The following is a 17641-nucleotide window of genomic DNA, read 5'->3' on the forward strand; positions in this document are numbered from 1 at the left end:
TTGTGAAAGGAGATGAGCAATAAACGGTTCCATCTCCGGAGAAGCTTCCTGTTTTCTGCCGCTTCTCTCAGAGAAAATTAAGGTCTGCAGAGTTATGCTAATTAGATTACCATGCCATTTGGTTCACTTATTGATAGCAACCTCATTGGTTGAGGAAATTATTAGAGCCAAGCTCATTCAGACCTCACTCTAAAAGCTAGGATTTATTTGTTGTTGTTTGTCTGTATTTTTAATGCCAAATAGGACCTGCTCTTGTTTGTTTGTGTGGACTGATTTACTCAGTGAAGTAAATCCATGAACTGAATCACTGAGTGCCATCTGTTCAAATCTCAGTAGTCATCACTGGATTATTAAGCAATCACTGCTATCTGAGAAGAATCTGATTACTTCCAAATTATAAAGTTTACTATCATTAATGTGTTATTCTGTCTTTTGTTTTTACTCTGTATCTTCCTATAGGCCATCTGGACAAGACAGTGCTGTCTACCCAAATTTACACATAAACAGATAATGACTTTTTGCTGTTGTTCTGTTTTTTCCTTTTAACAAGAGTTTTGCACAGAAAAGAAAGATTTAACATTTGTGTATGACTAACATTTGCGATAATGAATTATGTATCCATCTGTTGCATCTATGTTTCTTCATTTTAGTCATTTTCCTGCTATAAATAGACTTAAATTAACTTTTTGGTGCGTATAAATGAGTCTTGGTTGTAACACAGTTCCAAACCAGTATAATGCCACAAAAACTCCAAAAAGTTCTTTTATAGATTTACTGTATTCTCGGGCGTGTGTCCCAAAGCCAGCAGCCCATTGGTCCGGAGGTCACATTGTCTTGATCGCACCGCCCCGCCGGAGCTGCAGCTGACCGAGGCGCAAATCCCTGGCAGACATCAGTCTGAGGGGAGTTGGTAAGATGTTTTCTGAGCAGGAAAAATCTGGAGCAAGAATGAAGCTGCACGGAATCAGCAAGAGATGTGAGTAAAAACTCAAAGTGTATAAAAGTTAAATTCACGTTAAATTAAAGACCCAGAGACGCGTTTCAACTATGTCCGAACACAATTATTACTTCATTATTATTATTACTATTATTATTATTATTATTACTATTAGTGTTGTTCTTGTTAACAAGTTTTTTATTTGAAATTCAGCCATTCAATGTTGACCTTTGATGGCACACATACATTAGTTTGCAGTGTAATTTAGAGTCTATGTATTAAATTCCTATAAGTGACTGAACCAGTTATAGTACAAACACACATCATCAGTAATTTGAGGCTCATAACTCCAATTGTCTGTGTAAATCATCACACCTGAGATATAAGCTGACTAGTTACATTTTGATTACAAAGAAAGAAAAGAGAAACTGATATTTTCAATGAACAGCCATAAAGTGAAAACATCTGTAAAGTAACCAAACAAGTATTTGGCTTAACCCCACAACTATTTGTTTTGGACAAAGCCCTCCTGTAGCTGATATACCGGTGTGATGACGGCAGCTCCCCATATCCATTGTGAAGATGGAAGGAAGAGGAAGACCCCACTGTAAATTCAGAAAACCAATGGTCACAGCTACAAACTGTGGCCTTCCTGTTTTTCACATCATCTATCCTTTCTCCTGTCCTGGTTATTCTTACATCCACAGACTTGTTGCCTTCTGCCTTCTTGCTGATTATTTGTTTATTTTGTGATATTGCAGAGGTCAGGGGTGGTAGAAGAGGACGGTCATGCGGTGTAGGAAAAATCCGAGGCACAGACTCCGGAATGCCACAGGCTGTCTCACTGCTGCCCGTCCTGCTGGCACTCATGGGATACGGTGAGGATCATTAAAGCATCTTAATAACCTGCAGTAACTGCTAAATAAATGTTTGTAAAGGCTGTCAGCACTGTTGGTTTTAGTTCATCAGTTCAAACTAGCATACACTGAAAGGCTAAATGCTACACTGTATCCTACAATGTGCTGAGTTAAGTTGAAGCTGAGGAGGAGAGTCTCTTCCTCTTCCCACACCCTCTTTGTTTTCTGAGAATGTCAGGTTTTCAGAAAAGGCTCACCCACTAAACAACACAATCGGTCATAAAATATTGTGCTTCAGCTAATACATCTTTACCTTACTAGCACTGAAATAGAGATACACCCAGAGTTGAGCTGTTATCCAGATATCTGTTTAATTTTGTCTTTGACATCTGCAGTTTAACACTGCTGACAAATATCTTTTTTTGTTATTTTGGTCCAGTTAGATGAAATTGGAGCTTTCTTTAAATTGAGTCTAGCACTGACTTTACCAATAAGGAGCATAGTCATATATATATGTATTTTAACTTCAGGATAAAAGTAAAATGTGCTCACTTTCCTGCATCCTTTGTAGCTTTTGCAGGGCTCAGTGTCTGGCCCTCCTACCATTTTGCCCTTAGCAACGCCAGTGTTTTTGTGAACTTCAGCACAAAATCCAACATCAGCACCATCCGCAAATTAAGCCTGTCTCTGGTCAACATGGAAACCAACACCACCCTCCTGACCAGGAGCCTCCCCACCAACCGATCGGACGGTAGGGTGGAGTTCAACTGCTCATGCTTCCTGTACGCTGGAACTTTCCGGTTCCTGCTGAAACAAACCACCAAGGCTGCTGTTCATGATGCCAATGGCACAAATGGTATTACCCCAGAAACCACCACCTGGTGGTGGAGTTCAGAACTGCGGGTGCAGTGGCCCACATTTCACATAGCTGTGGAGAGGGCTGGAAACAACTCAGGATCTTTTCAGGCAAGACAAAGAAGATCTCAGGTTTTACACGTTAAGTTCATTTACTGTGCTGCAGATGGATTTACACAGCTCTTTTATTTTTTTTCTGTCTCCCACCAGGTTTTGATATCCATGAATGAACACTTTCAGGAGTGTTCCAGCATCCTCGAATCTGCTCTCTTCCTCGAAGTCAGCTATATTGAGTACAACCAGATTGGGCGTAACAGCATTGACAAGGTCCGAGCGCGCACACGACATCCAATCAAACCCCTCCGTTCCCAGAGCGTCGAGCTGTCCTGCGCCTTCCCGTTCACAGAGAGGGACTTCATACAAGTGGCCCTGCGTTCTCCTCACACAGCGCAGGAAGTGAAGAGCTCTGGACCCCTCTACCTGTCACGCATCTTCTCCTATAAACTGCTGGTGGAAAACGCCAACAGTTACAAGAGTGGATGTGAAGGGACTATGACTGTCAAGCTGATAACCCCACCGTGTGCTCACATCAGTGGGAAGGTGCTGCTGTATAAGGATGCAGGTGTTGGCAGAGGAGCTGCTGCTTCCTCTGGGAGCAGAACAGGTGGAACAGCACTCATGGGGTTCGGTCAAGAGGAGCCACCCTCTCCTCCACTGGCCTTTAACTGGCTGACTCAGGGAGAGAATGAGACAGAATTCAACTGCTCTGTGTTTTACACAGGAAGAAATAAGTACTGCTTTCGCTTTGTTTTCAACTTCAGTCGCTCCCCTAGTCCAGCGCAAACCTGTTTTGTGCTTCACAGGAGTGCAGGTGAGACCTGAGAGGTAAAGGCTAGATACGCTCTACTCCACACCAATTTTCTGTAGAAGTCAATTTTGAAGGAGGGAAAGATTTGCTTTACCTTTAATTTGATAACTTCCAGGGACAGATACATCTCTTAACTGAAGATGACCTCACTATAGAGATGGTCATTGGCTTTTCTGGATTTTTTAATTATTGTTATTATTATTATTATTATTCAAATGAAACTGTGAAATTGGTGACAACACAATACAGAAACAGGAACCTTTTTTATTACCTTCTTCTCTGCAGAGACATGGGGACCCTGGCAGCCGTGGAGTCTGTGCAGTGTGAGCTGTGGAGAAGGTGTGAGGGAACGAGAACGTGAATGTTTGCTGCCCTCAAGTGTTGGAGGGATACAGTGCACCGGCATGGTGAAAGAACAGTCCCTCTGCTCACTGGAAGATTGTGCTGGTCAGTTGTTCCCATTGTCTGTGGCATCTCACCTGTGTGTCTCGATCTTTTCTCAACTCGAAACTGGAAAATCTGAAGTATGCATACTTCATATAATCATCTCCCTTTCTTTCCTAGTGGGGCTTGCTCCTTCTCCATCCCTCCCCCCTGCACCTGTTGGAACTGCACCCTTAGGTGGTAACATGGTCGTGGTGGCGGGTATCTCTCTTTGCCTAGCTGTGATTCTGGCTACTGTTGTGGTAGCTGTGTGGAGAAAGCTTTGCCAGACCCCTCAGTGCAGCTCGGTCCGCAGGGGCTCCATGCATTCCCCCGGGGGGCGTAAGCTCTCCGATGAGGCGTCCATTTGTGGACACAGCCTTCCAAGACCCAGCCTATCAGATGGCCACGGCCCACCAGGGAGTGTGGGGGCCGCCCAGAAAGAAAGGCCTTCTCTGGGTAGTCAGCCTGTCTCACAGACACTGGTGATACCTCTCTCACAGGAACCGGAGAGGCTGTCTCCTTCAGGACAGAAGATGTTGCCGACAATATTTGGGTATGTGCGTTCACAATACTGGTTACTTCCTTCACACAAAAAACATTATTGTAAAACTTATTCTATCATTTCCCAGTCTCAGGAAATAAATGATTAATTCTCTAGGTACAGATTGGCTCAGCAACAGCTGAAAGAAATGAAAAAGAAGGGGTTAAAAGAGGCCACGCAGCTGTATCACGTTTCTTCAAGCCCAGTCCATGACACCTTAATGGAGACATCTGCATCACCTACCAGCTCCCCGATTCCTACACCAACCGGATTCATTCATTCCACACTACCTTTGGGCCCCCAGCAGGATGCAAACCACAACCATTTTCATATAGCAGGTCCCTTTTCTGAGCCACCTGCTCAGACTTCAAGGGTCACCATTGACAGACTCAGTCCCAGGGTGGAGCTGGTCTTAGGTGCTCCTGTCTCTGGAAGTGGGGGGACCACAAAGTGGCGAGACCGCACTGCTGACTGGGTCGAGATGGTAGAGAGGAGTGGGTTAGCAAATCCCACAGGAAATGCAGGAATGGGAAACTCCAATCACAAGAATCCAACATTCCGCCGGACCTCCAGTTTCAATGATACTAAGCCCCAGCCTCCATCCTCTGTGCAGTCCAGAAACTTTAGAGAACGGAGCATGACCCAGGTCACAGATTCAGTTTTGATTCTGTTTATTCATATATTATACGTCAGATTTGTGTAAGTCTTCTCAAGTTTAACAAAGATTATAAATTGTCCTTTTCAGGTAGGATCTCGGACCCTTCCTGAAGGAAGCTGTTGGACCAAGGGAGGATGGGAGAGGCAGCCACACCGCCCTTACCCCATCCCAGAGAACGGAGCATCAGAGTGGGCTAAATCCAGACTCCAGAGAAATGATCAAAGGAAGGCCTGGATAGAGACACCTGTTCCTTCTCACAACAGTGAACTCAAACACACAGGAACCCGCACAAACAGTCTTTCAGCATCTGACAAACCTGCTAAAGGAGACACCAGTGGCACTGGGGAAAGGCATAGGGCCAGTGATTTTAGTGGTGGAGGACGAGTGGGGGTCTCAGGGATCGGCGGTCCAGTGCCTGCCAGTTCTAATGGAGTCAACCAGCTGAGTATAGATCGGGCAGAGCGGGCTGAGCAGAACTGGAGTCGTCGTGGCCCGTCACCTATCCAGAGGAATATCCTGGCCCGTAAATTAAAGGAAGCTCAGTCCTCCTCTGGGGTCAAGGGACGACAGCGGAGCTCCACCTTCAGCGTGTCGTCCTCTGACCAGAGGAAAGGTCGCTGCCGATCTCTGCCCATGTCAGCAGACTACAGCAGCAGTGGCGGCTCACCCTACAGGCTGAGTGAGGCAGAGCAGAGGATGCTGGACCTCGATCTGTCTTCATCATATACAGGAGATGAGGGGTAGAACATGCAGGTCTTCGTATCAATCCTTCCTGCTAGATCTCTGACCTTACCCAAATATCAGTGAAGATTGTACAACATGGGGAAGGCAAAAATAACATATTTAAGCTTATTCTATTTCAGGAATGTTGTTTCTCTTGTTTGTTTGTTTGTTTGTTTGTTTGTTTGTTTGTTTTTTCATTGTAATTGTTTTTGTAATATTTCAGCATTTGACTTTGATTATGATTGAACACATTTTTGTCTTGTTCAGAGAATGGCTTCAGTTTGTTTGACGGCAGTCAAACCAGTTAGACATTATGACTGAGATGCTATTTGTTTTATTGTTTGAGTAATATACACCTTAGAGAAAAGAAATGCTTGCAAGAAAGCAGAAAATGCTGTACTATCAACATTTGATAACATTTTCAAAAAATGAAACAAAGGGAGAAATAAAAAATATGGAGAGTTTAAACATAATATCAATCTTTGCTGTTATTATTCAACTGCATTCTGTGTTAAACAAACAAGTGCGAAGCATGGTGTTTTTAAATTTCCCCTCCTCCACTTCCCATGGCATCCAAGAAAACCAGAGGCCGCACCTTCATGCTGGTGTGTCTAAGGGAATACCAAAGGCCTTTCCAAGTCCCCCACACCACACCATCATCATACTGCCCCTTGTACTTCCCTTTGCGGTAGAACCTCCCATTTAGGTTGGCTGCATGGCATCTGTAGATAGAAAGTACAGAATGGCAAACAAAACGTGTGGTTGCAATGATAGCAGTTTTTGTAATAAGACTGAAAGAACTGTTAAACAGGCAAACCAAATTTACAACAGACTGAAATTTCATTTCCAAAAAGGAAATTGCAGTTCAAGAGGGAATGTTTGATGCAAAAATCAGCGAGAAGAAGTATAACGGGAGATTGATAATGTCCACTTGGCTAAATGTAAAAGATCTTACCTGTTGAACCACCATCCTGCCTTATTCTCCTTGGCACAGCTGCCCTGATAGTAGCGGTCATTGTCCTGTCAATAACCATCATCAGAGTTATCACATATCATTTCAATATAATCAATCATCTGGCAGCTTTTAGCACCATAGAAATTCCATGGAGGACTCACGTGATCTCTTGTACTGAACTGCATGCCGCTGAGGCAGGCAGACCACTGCTCCACCATCCCCCCACCACCCGATAGAGCATCTCCAGCTTGGCCACTGTACAGTCCATACTGGAGACGGTACTTATCCTGAAAGCAACATTTGTCAGACATTACACTGCAACTGAGACCAAGAGCCAGAACTTTCAAACTGCTTTTTTTTTTTTTACCGCCTCGTCACTGATCCTGAAGTTCTCATAAAATGCATAGCTTCTCTGTCCTTCCCAGTCCATTAGATCGATCTTCACCAGGTTCTTACCTTTGGGGAAAGAAATCAGAAACCATCCATGAGTGGGTACCCAAACAAAATATAAGACTTTTTCAAAATAATATCTATAACATAAAACAAATATTTTATCATAATTGCTGACCTTCTAAAAGGAGAGAATGAATGAGATCATTCCCCAACCAAAACTCATCATTCCAGAGTTTGAAGTGTCCAAAGCCATCTCTGTAGTCAATCCAGTCTCTGCAAAAATAAGAAAGAGGCAAATGTTCTATATTCATTGAAGCAGAAGTGGGAACTCCTTCAACGCCCATATTGTAATCTAAATGTGGATTTTGCAAGGATTTGGGGACTTGTGATTTTCCCAAAAACTGTGTGCGTGGGATACCTCCTCTGCTTCAGTACCTGTTGAAGTCCACTTTTCCATGACGCCGCCTCTGAAAGACTGTCCATCCTCCTCCATCCTCCATGTCACAGTAGACCAAAAATGGCTCCTGGTGTAATTTGGGCCTGATACGGTAGAAACCACTGGGTGGTCTCAGTCTGTCAAACAGCTCAGAACAATCTAGATACACAACAACATAAAAGGGATGAAAATTGCTGACTATCATCATTACGACTGTAGCTTATACTTCATGCTGAATCATTTTGCAGCTATAAAGTGTAAAATTATCATTTTACTTGAAATGAGCACCAAAACACTGAGATGAGTTGATGCAGCGTTTCTCACCTTTGTCATGGACAATTAAGTTGCCCGCTGGGGGAAGTGGTTTCATCAGCGACATGTTGGTGCTGTTGCTGTGGTCGATGCCAGGAGCCAGATCGGTTTCAGGTTTAGTGTTAGGCACAGTATGTTGAAATGGACGGAAATATTTGTGCATCTGCAGGTGCTCAACCTGCCAAGTCTTGATCAAGAGGTTGCTCTCCAGTTTCCTTATATTGCGCTTGACAGCTGCGATCTCTGCTCCACACGAATCTATTGCCTTATATGAGTAAAATCAGTTTTCTGTTATACATCACATTTCTAACCTTGTTGGTCATAAAGTGATATTGGCAATGAGAAAAAGTCCAAAAACCTATGAAATGTTACATAAATAATTTAAATATTCATGTCTGCCTTTCTAGGAATGGCAAAGAGAAACATATACTGAAGAATATGATTATATACTTACTGAAAATTGTGTAGAAACCACGGAGAACACCAGAGCCAACAACTGCAACACTGGCATGACTCTAAGGGGGAAAAAACCTGCAGCAGTACTGGGCTGAAAGGATAAATCCCATATATGTTAGATAGTGAAAAATAAACAGGCACTTGCCATTAAACTACAGTTTCTCCAACTTTTAACTCTCTGCACCACAAGCTTACCTTCATTTCACGACGCTTCCCTTGTTCTGTCCAGGTTCAGTGTTCTTTTCCACTAAAATTTGTCAGCATTATTTATGGGCCAGGCCAGTTCTGCATGAGGGGATCCAGATTTGACCAACCTTGCCAAACACTAAACTCCAGCCAGTCTGCCCTTTTCAAGCTTTTCAAGCTCACGTTCAGAAAGTATATCTGATCTCAGAGCTGCAAATGGCCTCATGGACAGCTTGTACTGAGAGGACTCCATTCTTAACATACCAGGCATGTTGTCAGGAACTTTTCCTTTCTTTTGACCATTACCTTTGGGAAAAAACAATAAAATATAAATAATACATCTTTTGTCATTGTTGTTATCTTGTTCTATTACTACTCATAACTTCATAATCTGGAATAAGTTTCATCGCAGATAAAGTGGAGAACAGGGTCAACTGAGCATATGAGTTGACACACCATGTAAACATTACAAGATCACACTGATTGCAATGCAAAACCCACCATTTGTTAATTGTTTTAGGAAATGCCAACAACCTGGCAATATTTTGGCAACTGGCACAGCAGATAAGAAACTAAAATGAACACCCATTTACGGTCACAAGTTCAGAGTTTATAAATGTCTTTAAAATGTTTGTGTTGTTTTAGTCTATATACCCAGATATAATGATTTCACAATGACAGCAGATTCCCTGAGCATGAGGAGAGTGTGTTGCAGTGGAGTGCTCCTCCTGTAGCACTTGTTGGTTATTGGAGTTGTTTAAAAACAATGTGATTTTTATTTATATTTTTTTATTGACCTGTTGCTGGTCTTTAGTTTATTGCCAGTGTTTTCCTTCAATAGTCCAGTTTTATTTGAAAAATGATAAAAATGTTCTAGGTTATTCCAACCATTTATTTTATTTTATTTTAACCGTGGTAGGCTGATGGCTTTGTCTTTGTCTTTTCAGCACTAAAATGGTGAAATACTTAACACTCTGCAAGAGTTTTTGCCAATTTAACTCTTTCAACTTAGACTCATGTTTTCCCTGTTTGAACCTATTTTTTCCTCCCAGTGTACCCTGCATTTACCTGGAAAAGATAACTTCAGTAAATATCATCACATTTAAGTATGTGTCAATTCTGCAAAGAGGAAATAAAAAAGAAGAAAAAAGCAAACGTGGAAATTGCACTGTGGCGTTTGAGAATGCACGTTGAATGAAAAACAGATGTTGGAAACAGGAGGGAGATGAGCCCCCCCTTTTTTTCTAACTACTTTAGGCCAGCTGCAGTGAGAGCTGAGTCAGTCAGTGTTGGTGTGAAAGCAGTTTGAGGAGGAAAGATGAGTAAAAAGTGACGAGCGGGGAGAGAGAAGGGCTGAGCGCTTTCTGCTGAAGTCCAGGAAGTCTGAAACCGCTACGTTTGCAGAAACGATGAGGGATAGTGACGGAGGTGTGGGGGGGGAATGGTCCGTCTACCCGGTCAACCTTTGAACCGTCTTCCTTTTATGCTCACATGAAGTCACAAGACGAGCCGCTGTATAATCCGACGGCCCGGACGGAGAGCGGGTTTGTCGGGAATAGCTCGGTGTCCGCGGGGCCGTGAACACACCAGGGAAGGAGCGGAGAGGACTGAGGAAAGGAAACTGATTTAAATCCTGCGGCTCGCTTTCCGCTTTTTTTCCTTCAGGTAATGATGAGTCCTGGAAACTTTGCCCATTCCTTGCTTGCTTTGTTTTGCATGAGCGACTAATCAAAGCTGTTGTTTGTAATTAGGAAGCATAAACTCCTGACGCCTCAGTGGAAGACGAAGAGACAGAACAGTGTGTTTCCTTGTCTTAATCATTGACAGGATACATGTTAGAGATTGGCATAAATGGACACTTTAGCACATAAACTTTCTTGTCCTTGTTTGTTTTGTACTGTAACTCTGCAGCAGCAGCATAGTTTGAACCTCTACTTTTATTTTGAAATCCACAGACAACAAGTTCAGAGCAAGGCCAGAAGTTGGACATAGAGATCATGACCACTGTCCATTTCAACCCAGGGTCGGATTCAGGTGTCAATGGGTAATGTTTCATGTGGATATTAACTTTTTAATCTGTGTGTGTGTTTGCAGCACCATGTCATTTTTAAACAGCTGTTACTATGTGAGCATGCAGGGTTTTCTTTGTTTGTTTTTGGGTTAGCTTTTTTTCTGGGTGGTTTATGTTTGCCTTATGTACCTTCCTCTAAGAAACGTTGCAAAGATGGAGGATGCTAAAGTGGAGATTGATGATGGAAAGGAGGAGAGCATGCTACCAGACACAATGTACCAGTAAGTTTCTACAGCTTGTGCTGCTGAGAACGTCCAATACAACTCTATTCAGAGGCTGCACTGACAAATATGACCGTTTTTTCCTCCTTTTGTAGCAACATCCGAAAGAAGATCTCACCCTTTGTCATGTCCTTTGGGTTTCGGTGAGTGCGTAATCTTGTGTGATCCTTTCTGAAAATAATACTTTGGTTTCTGGTGTTTGGTGATGATCATGACGATGGTACTATCTGCCTTTTCCTCCAGTGTATTTGGAATGATACTGATTATAGTGGACATTGTGCTGATGATAGTGGATTTATCACTGCCAGCCAAAAGCAGAGACGTTGGAGATGCCTTAGAGGCCGTGTCCCTCGTCATCTCATTCTTCTTTCTTATTGACGTTCTGCTGCGGGTCTATGTGGAGGGGTGAGTTGAGACAGAGTGACCAAATGTAGAAAGTCCAACCACTTGTTTTTCATGTCTTTACAATCATAGGCTGTCTTGCATTATTAAAAGGTGATGCATGATAGACACGTTCATGGTCTCAGCGGCTCCTCCCTCAGTCCCTGTTAACTTTGTGTTTATTGTTATATGTATATTGTGGGTGTATGCTGTGGCAACATTAATACGTTTTGAATATCTCCCACACCTTCACAAGAATTCTCACTTCTGTGAAGCTGGCAATGTTAATTATTGGCCAACACTGTGTTGCATTAGTTTGGAGTCAAACAGACAGCAGCAGTATAATTTCAGCTGCCTGCCAGCAAGGAATTTTTACTAATGCAAACATTCCCAAAGTTCTGCATCAGCAGAAACCAAGAGTGATTATCTGTGAAACAGGAAGTTACGAAGAGGACGCTCAACAGGAAATGTGTGACATGTACTGGACTGGTTCATAGACCAAAATGAGAGTACTAGCACAGTGTCACTGGATAAATGCATTTGGTTGATATTTGTTGCATGATCTTGGCGATTTTGTGGCAGAATGATTTAAGTGTCTTGTGTCTTTTAGGTTTAAAGTGTACTTCAGCTCCAAGCTGAACATTATGGATGCCGGTGTTGTGGTAGTAACCCTGGTGGTCACCATGATCTACACTTTCACTGACCTGTCAGGGGTCCACCTCATCCCCAGGTACTGCTGCGTTCCCTCGTATGAAACCTGTACGTAGATTGTTAGACACTTGATTAATTCACAATAAATAAAGAATAATATACACACAGGGAGCCTTTGTTGAGTCTGGATATAGATTTAAATGTAAATGGATATCGGCTGGCCTGAGATTTCAGTTGCTTCACACTGAGCTTCTGCTGATGAAAAGACCTACACAATCATACACACTGACCCATGCACACACACTGTTTTTCTCTCTTACATTTCCTGCTTGAACCTTCAGTCAGGAATGTGTACAATTGTGCTTAAGTGACTTGACTCCCCTATTCTCCTATTAGTTTACAGTTTGCACTTTGTCATTCTTATTTCTACATAGTTTGGTGTCATGATGTAATTCTCAGGAAATGCTTTACCCAGCTTCTGTCTGATTATCAGAATGGTTGAACACATGTGTTGGTATATTTGGCCTTTAAAACTACCTAAGTACTAATTCAAAAACAGTTTCTTTGTTATGGAAGTGCTGTTCACTGTAAATATGTTCCAAAGGTTGAGGTTGTAGTAATGCATTGGTTTAGTTGGTTTTGTAGCCAAGCTTGGTTGTCATCTCTAGTTCAGTTTTAAAGTGGTTTTATTTATATTTGCAATATAAATATCTTAGTGTAGCCATTAAAAAAAAATACCTGGTATCCTCGCTGAAGATGATCTCAGGGGTCTTTATGGAACTATTCTTTCTCTTCATGCATGTTACCACTGGTGAGCTTTGATTCCGATGCAAAAGAAGGTTGTAAAATTAATATAATCAGTTACCGTAACACTGACCTCAAATGACTGATTGAATAACCCTTGGCCCTGCCACAATTATTATTTATACCTCAACACCACATGTTCTAGCAGCTAGCTATAAAAAATATTGGTTCCTTGATTGAACACAATTCAAACGAGCTTGTCAATGCAGTTGTTCAGTTTTGGTTTTTTGTTTTTTTTTTTTACAACTCAGGACACCCCTAGACCAGACCAGTTTTATCAAGTAGAAATCTAGAGACTTTCATGCTTTTACTTCCTAATTTGGACTGCTCTAACTCTCGTTAGAACAGAGGAAATGTAAGCTTATTCAAGTTGCAGCTGGCTAGACGTCTCACTAAAGCTATAAAGGAAAGCATATTACCCCTATTTTAGTTTCTTTTCTTCTGTAAAACCTTATTAAGGATTCAAAGGCCCATTCTGGATTTGCACTCAGGTACATCTCACGTCTTCCAACACTATCTGTGCTCGGTTTCAACCTGAGGTCTTCAGCAAAACCTGTTAGCCACTTCACAACCACAACTAAAGAAAGATGAGGTTCATACTTTATGTCAGAGTCCCATTCTATGGAACAACCTCACTGAGAAGAGACAGCAAGCTTCTCAATTTCCTCTCTGATTTTATGGGTGTCCTATCTCACAGTTTGGGGTCTGGGTTTGCGTTCAGATTTTTGAAACTTTTTAAATAATAAAGTAATGCTCCATATTGGTGTTATTTGATTCTGTTTTATTTTACTCTACTGCCACTGCAGGGCTTTCCTTCTCAGATTTCAATTTTCTTGTTTGTTTTTTTTTTCGTAAAGTTTGATGTTTAATCATTGTGAGTATTACTGTATTTTTCAGGGTGGTGTCATTTCTTCGTTTCCTGAGAATAATCATCCTGGTGAGGGTTTTCAGACTGGCAGCTCAGAAGAAAGAGCTGGAGAAGGTCACCAGGAGGATGGTAAGGTGACACCATGCCTGGACAGAAAAGGGAAAACAGAATGTGTCATATGTGTGTAGATATATACACACAGAAGTACATGCCCCCACATATATAAGTTCAATGGAGTCTTCTGAGAATTGCAGCTCACTAGCAACTGGTTTGGCTGAGAGAGTCTCCCTGATTGTTGACGGGTTATCTTTTATAGGTTTCAGAGAATAAGAGACGTTATCAGAAGGATGGATTTGACCTTGACCTTACCTATGTCACAGGTAGGTGTTCCATGCAGCGTAAAACACCACATACCTTAAAGAGATCACTAAAAATGCCACCCTTAAAGAAGTGAAGCATTTATTTGCATTTTACCCCTCTATCTAGATCGAGTCATTGCCATGTCTTTTCCCTCATCTGGCAAGCAGTCCTTCTACAGGAATCCAATCGGGGTAAGTCTAGCTTGATTGGACGTACGCATTAAAATGCGAACATGCAGAAGTTCTCCTACATCACTCTTTGTATATGATTATCAAAAGGAGTTGATTTTTTATACACCATAAATTTGGCTTGAACCTAATGCTCCTCTTTTTCTGTACAGGAGGTGGCCAGGTTCTTGGATGCTAAACATGACGGCCACTATAAAGTTTACAACCTGTGCAGTAAGTTGGTGCTTCTTCTCATCACATGCTGTACCTTCTTTTTATAAAAATAGAAAAAAAGATGCCAATATCATCTTCTGTTTCCAGGTGAGAAAGGTTATGACCCCCAGTACTTCCACTACAGAGTTGAGCGAGTTTTCATTGATGACCACAACGTCCCATCCTTGGAGTGAGCAACACTTTTTTTTTCTTTTTTTTTGTAATGTTTTGTAATGTGTCAGTTTTTGTTTCTTCTTCCTTCTTCTTCTTCCTTTAGATTAGAATGTGGTGCAATGTTGATGGAAGTAGGAAGAGCATTAGCCCATTTGCACAGTGGCCTAAGACAGTGTAAACATAAACAGGGCCAAACAAGCACCACCTGTACAATATTTGGTCCGATAATGTCAGTTCATCAGTGTCTGTTCTACTGTCTGTGCCAGGGACATGCTGAAATACACGGCAAGTGTGAGGGACTGGATGTCTGCCGATCCCAAAAATATCATTGCAATTCACTGTAAAGGAGGGAAAGGTGAGGACAATAACTTGTTTAATTATCATGTGAACAGTAAGGACAGTTGACACGATTCAAAACTGATGTGACAATGTTTCTCTGAATTTTTGTGAGAAAAATAATGTTGAAGATATCACAAAGCACAAATGATTTCTTTCTCCCATGCTTTCCTATTCAACATGCTAGTTGAGCAGGAAAGCATGAACGCACCAATTCTGAACGCACTATTGCCTTTTCGAACATAAACAGTACAGTGAATTCTATAAAGAGTGATACAAATATTTCCTGAAATTTTCAGTTTAAGTGTCAACACTGAGTGAAGTAAAATAAAGTGCCTTCAAATGAGGAGAAAAATGCAACTTTGCTGGATTGAACAATCACTAATTTTTACAATATAAACTTTTGCCCCGGACCAAAATTTGTACTAGTATCATGAACGGTATGATTATTGCACACCCCTCACACACCTTTGTTTTTTGTGTGTAAAAATGTGTAACTTTGACATTTGGTCGAGTCTACTGACTATCTAAAGTCATGTCCAGTCTGATCATGGTTCTGCCCTGCTTGACAGGACGGACAGGCACTATGGTGTGCACCTGGCTTATTGACAGTGATCAGTTTGAGAATGCACAGGTACGGTTCAAGCTCAAAAAGGATTTAGTGAATTTGAAAGTTTGGCTACTAACTTACATTCATTTCTCTTTGGCCACCAGGACAGTCTGCAGTATTTTGGTGAGAGGAGGACAGACAAGAGTCGGAGCTCCAAGTTCCAGGGAGTGGAGACCCCCTCTCAGGTAAGAACAAGTAGTAACAAGTGCAATGTATTGGTAGGAAAGAACGAAAGAAATGTTCTGATAAAACTTCAATCACAGAAAATGAACTAGGATCGTAAATTTACTGTCTCTTTGCTGAGCACAGAGCCGGTATGTGGGCTACTATGAGATCATGAAAACCAGTTTCAACAGACAGCTGCCTCCATCTAAAAGCCTCAGGATCAAGAGCATCCGCATTCACTCAATAGCAGGTAAAACCCGGCATGGCAGTCAAATGTCACTTCATCCTTAAAACATTCTTGTTAAGCTTAATATCTGCACCATGTGCTCTTGCCCAGGCGTGGGTAAAGGTGATGGCAGTGATCTGAAGGTCAAGATAATTGTGAGGAAGGAGCTTGTATTTCAATGTGTGTGCGCCAAAACGGAGAACTGCACAGTAAGGACACGCACATTAGGCAAATACATCTACATACTCATCAGGTCATACTGAGTCATTTTTAGACTGTGTGGTTTGTGCATTGCGTGTGTTCTGTAGGTATTTCCTGATGTGGGCAATAATGCAGCAGTTATCAGCCTACAAGATGGGCCTGTGGTTGATGGCGATGTAAAGGTCATGTTTGAATCAAGTGCTGTGAGTATTTCCCTTTACGCCTTGAAAGTGCATATCTACTATCTGTAGCTCAAACGGCACGTTGCTTTATTCCCTTCAGGGTCTTCCGAAAGGATATGAAGATGTTCCTTTCTACTTCTGGTTCAATACCTCATTCATAGAGGATAACAAGTAGGTTTCTGTTGTACCAATGCAATTTTTTGTTGTTTGACTTAATTTAAGTTTCAGTTTCTGATTCTTAACTCCAAAAATTCTCCACAGGTTGTTTCTGCCGAGGGAGGAACTGGACAACCCACACAAACCCAAGACCTGGGACCTGTATAAGACGGACTTTGGTGTCACTATGCTCTTCACAGAACCATAAAGAGAAAGGAAAAAACTTGTTACAGTTGTACATACGATGAGCTGAAACTACTACATCTAATACTTAGTGTAATGAACAAGAGCTCATTAAAATTGGAAAGAGGCATAAACTAACTTGTTTTCAGACGCTGTTACTTCCACCAGCTTAAATAATGTAGACATTCATGTGGAAGTAGGTTTGAATACATTTGATTATTGTATATGTGGTGACTTTTTGTACATGAAAAAAGACACTGAAAAAAAAAAAAAATCCAAAAAAAGATTTGTACCTGATGAAATTATAATGCTAGAATCAGTAGACCCCCCTCTGAATGATCCAGTCAATTTGAAACTAGCTTTTGTTTTTTTAAATAAACGTACCACTTCTACCTATGTCTATATGCACTTAGCAATCGATCCATGAAGGGAACCAGACAGATGTACTCAGTGAGGCAGCAGGGGGATCCACTGGACAGGATGACACAGGAGAAACAGACTCATATCCACCTCCACTTTTGGAGGCAGCAAAAAAAAAAAAAACAAAAAAACAACTAAGGGCATCTGTAACTTTATTTAGTGAAAAAGGAGACACTTGTGAGTTATGTGAGAAGCAAAAGTACAATGTAACTTTTACTTCTGCAAATCTCACCAATCTATATGCTACAAACTATATAAATGACTTTAAATTTGTAATCAGCATTTTTCCTCTTCACAGCAAACAAGTGCACAAGAGTGATTTCATCTTTTATTCATAATTTATACAATATTTAAATTGCTGAATTTACAAGTTTATTTTTGTCACTCATGTTACACCACAAGTCACAGCTGAGAACTTTCCCAAATTTGTTTTCCGTTGAAACTGAAAGTTAACAAGAAAACATTTGAATTAAAGTGCAAACAGAAGTAAACCTCACTGAGGAATGCTGATCTTCGTTTGAGACTTCTTTGCTGAGGCAGGTGGTGTCAAACGTTACAATAGATAGCAAGGTAAAAAGTGACTCAACTCAGGACACAGTAGCCACAGAAAACTCCCAAAATTATTAATTAATAATTAAGTTCCTGTATG

At 41.4% G+C, this 17641-nt stretch overlaps 3 protein-coding genes across 7 annotated transcripts; 2 read left to right on the forward strand and 1 right to left on the reverse strand.

Moving 5' to 3' along the window:
- Positions 1-874: 874 nt before the first annotated feature.
- On the forward strand, positions 875-6332 carry thsd1 (thrombospondin, type I, domain containing 1). Of its 5 annotated transcripts, none has more exons than XM_029519250.1 (9): positions 875-976; positions 1462-1544; positions 1699-1815; positions 2366-2760; positions 2860-3520; positions 3803-3964; positions 4082-4496; positions 4602-5130; positions 5230-6332. In XM_029519250.1, exons 3-9 carry the CDS (start codon positions 1764-1766, stop codon positions 5884-5886), a joined length of 2871 nt encoding a protein of 956 aa, XP_029375110.1. In that variant the 5' UTR covers positions 875-976; positions 1462-1544; positions 1699-1763; the 3' UTR covers positions 5887-6332. The 5 variants fall into 5 exon arrangements, with proteins under 5 accessions (XP_029375110.1, XP_029375112.1, XP_029375109.1 ...); XM_029519252.1 differs by having other exon boundaries at positions 2439-2760; XM_029519249.1 differs by lacking the exon at positions 1462-1544 and having other exon boundaries at positions 902-976.
- On the reverse strand, positions 6190-8747 carry fgl1b (fibrinogen like 1B). The gene is made up of 9 exons (XM_029519255.1): positions 8613-8747; positions 8416-8508; positions 7974-8226; positions 7649-7808; positions 7389-7486; positions 7188-7276; positions 6982-7107; positions 6821-6885; positions 6190-6587 (listed from the first exon to the last, which is right to left on the reverse strand). Exons 1-9 carry the CDS (start codon positions 8616-8618, stop codon positions 6407-6409), a joined length of 1071 nt encoding a protein of 356 aa, XP_029375115.1. The 5' UTR covers positions 8619-8747; the 3' UTR covers positions 6190-6406.
- A 1134-nt stretch (positions 8748-9881) lies between these two features.
- On the forward strand, positions 9882-17115 carry tpte (transmembrane phosphatase with tensin homology). Its single transcript, XM_029519483.1, has 19 exons — positions 9882-10268; positions 10559-10647; positions 10815-10895; positions 10991-11038; positions 11139-11300; positions 11887-12006; positions 13629-13728; positions 13916-13979; positions 14086-14150; positions 14300-14360; positions 14448-14529; positions 14780-14868; positions 15422-15483; positions 15564-15644; positions 15769-15874; positions 15962-16059; positions 16159-16254; positions 16334-16404; positions 16495-17115. The coding sequence occupies exons 2-19, from the start codon at positions 10601-10603 to the stop codon at positions 16595-16597; spliced, it is 1536 nt and encodes a 511-aa protein (XP_029375343.1). The 5' UTR covers positions 9882-10268; positions 10559-10600; the 3' UTR covers positions 16598-17115.
- Positions 17116-17641: the final 526 nt, after the last annotated feature.

Source organism: Echeneis naucrates, chromosome 14 (assembly GCF_900963305.1).
Source record: "Echeneis naucrates chromosome 14, fEcheNa1.1, whole genome shotgun sequence".
NCBI classification, from domain to species: Eukaryota; Metazoa; Chordata; class Actinopteri; order Carangiformes; family Echeneidae; genus Echeneis; species Echeneis naucrates.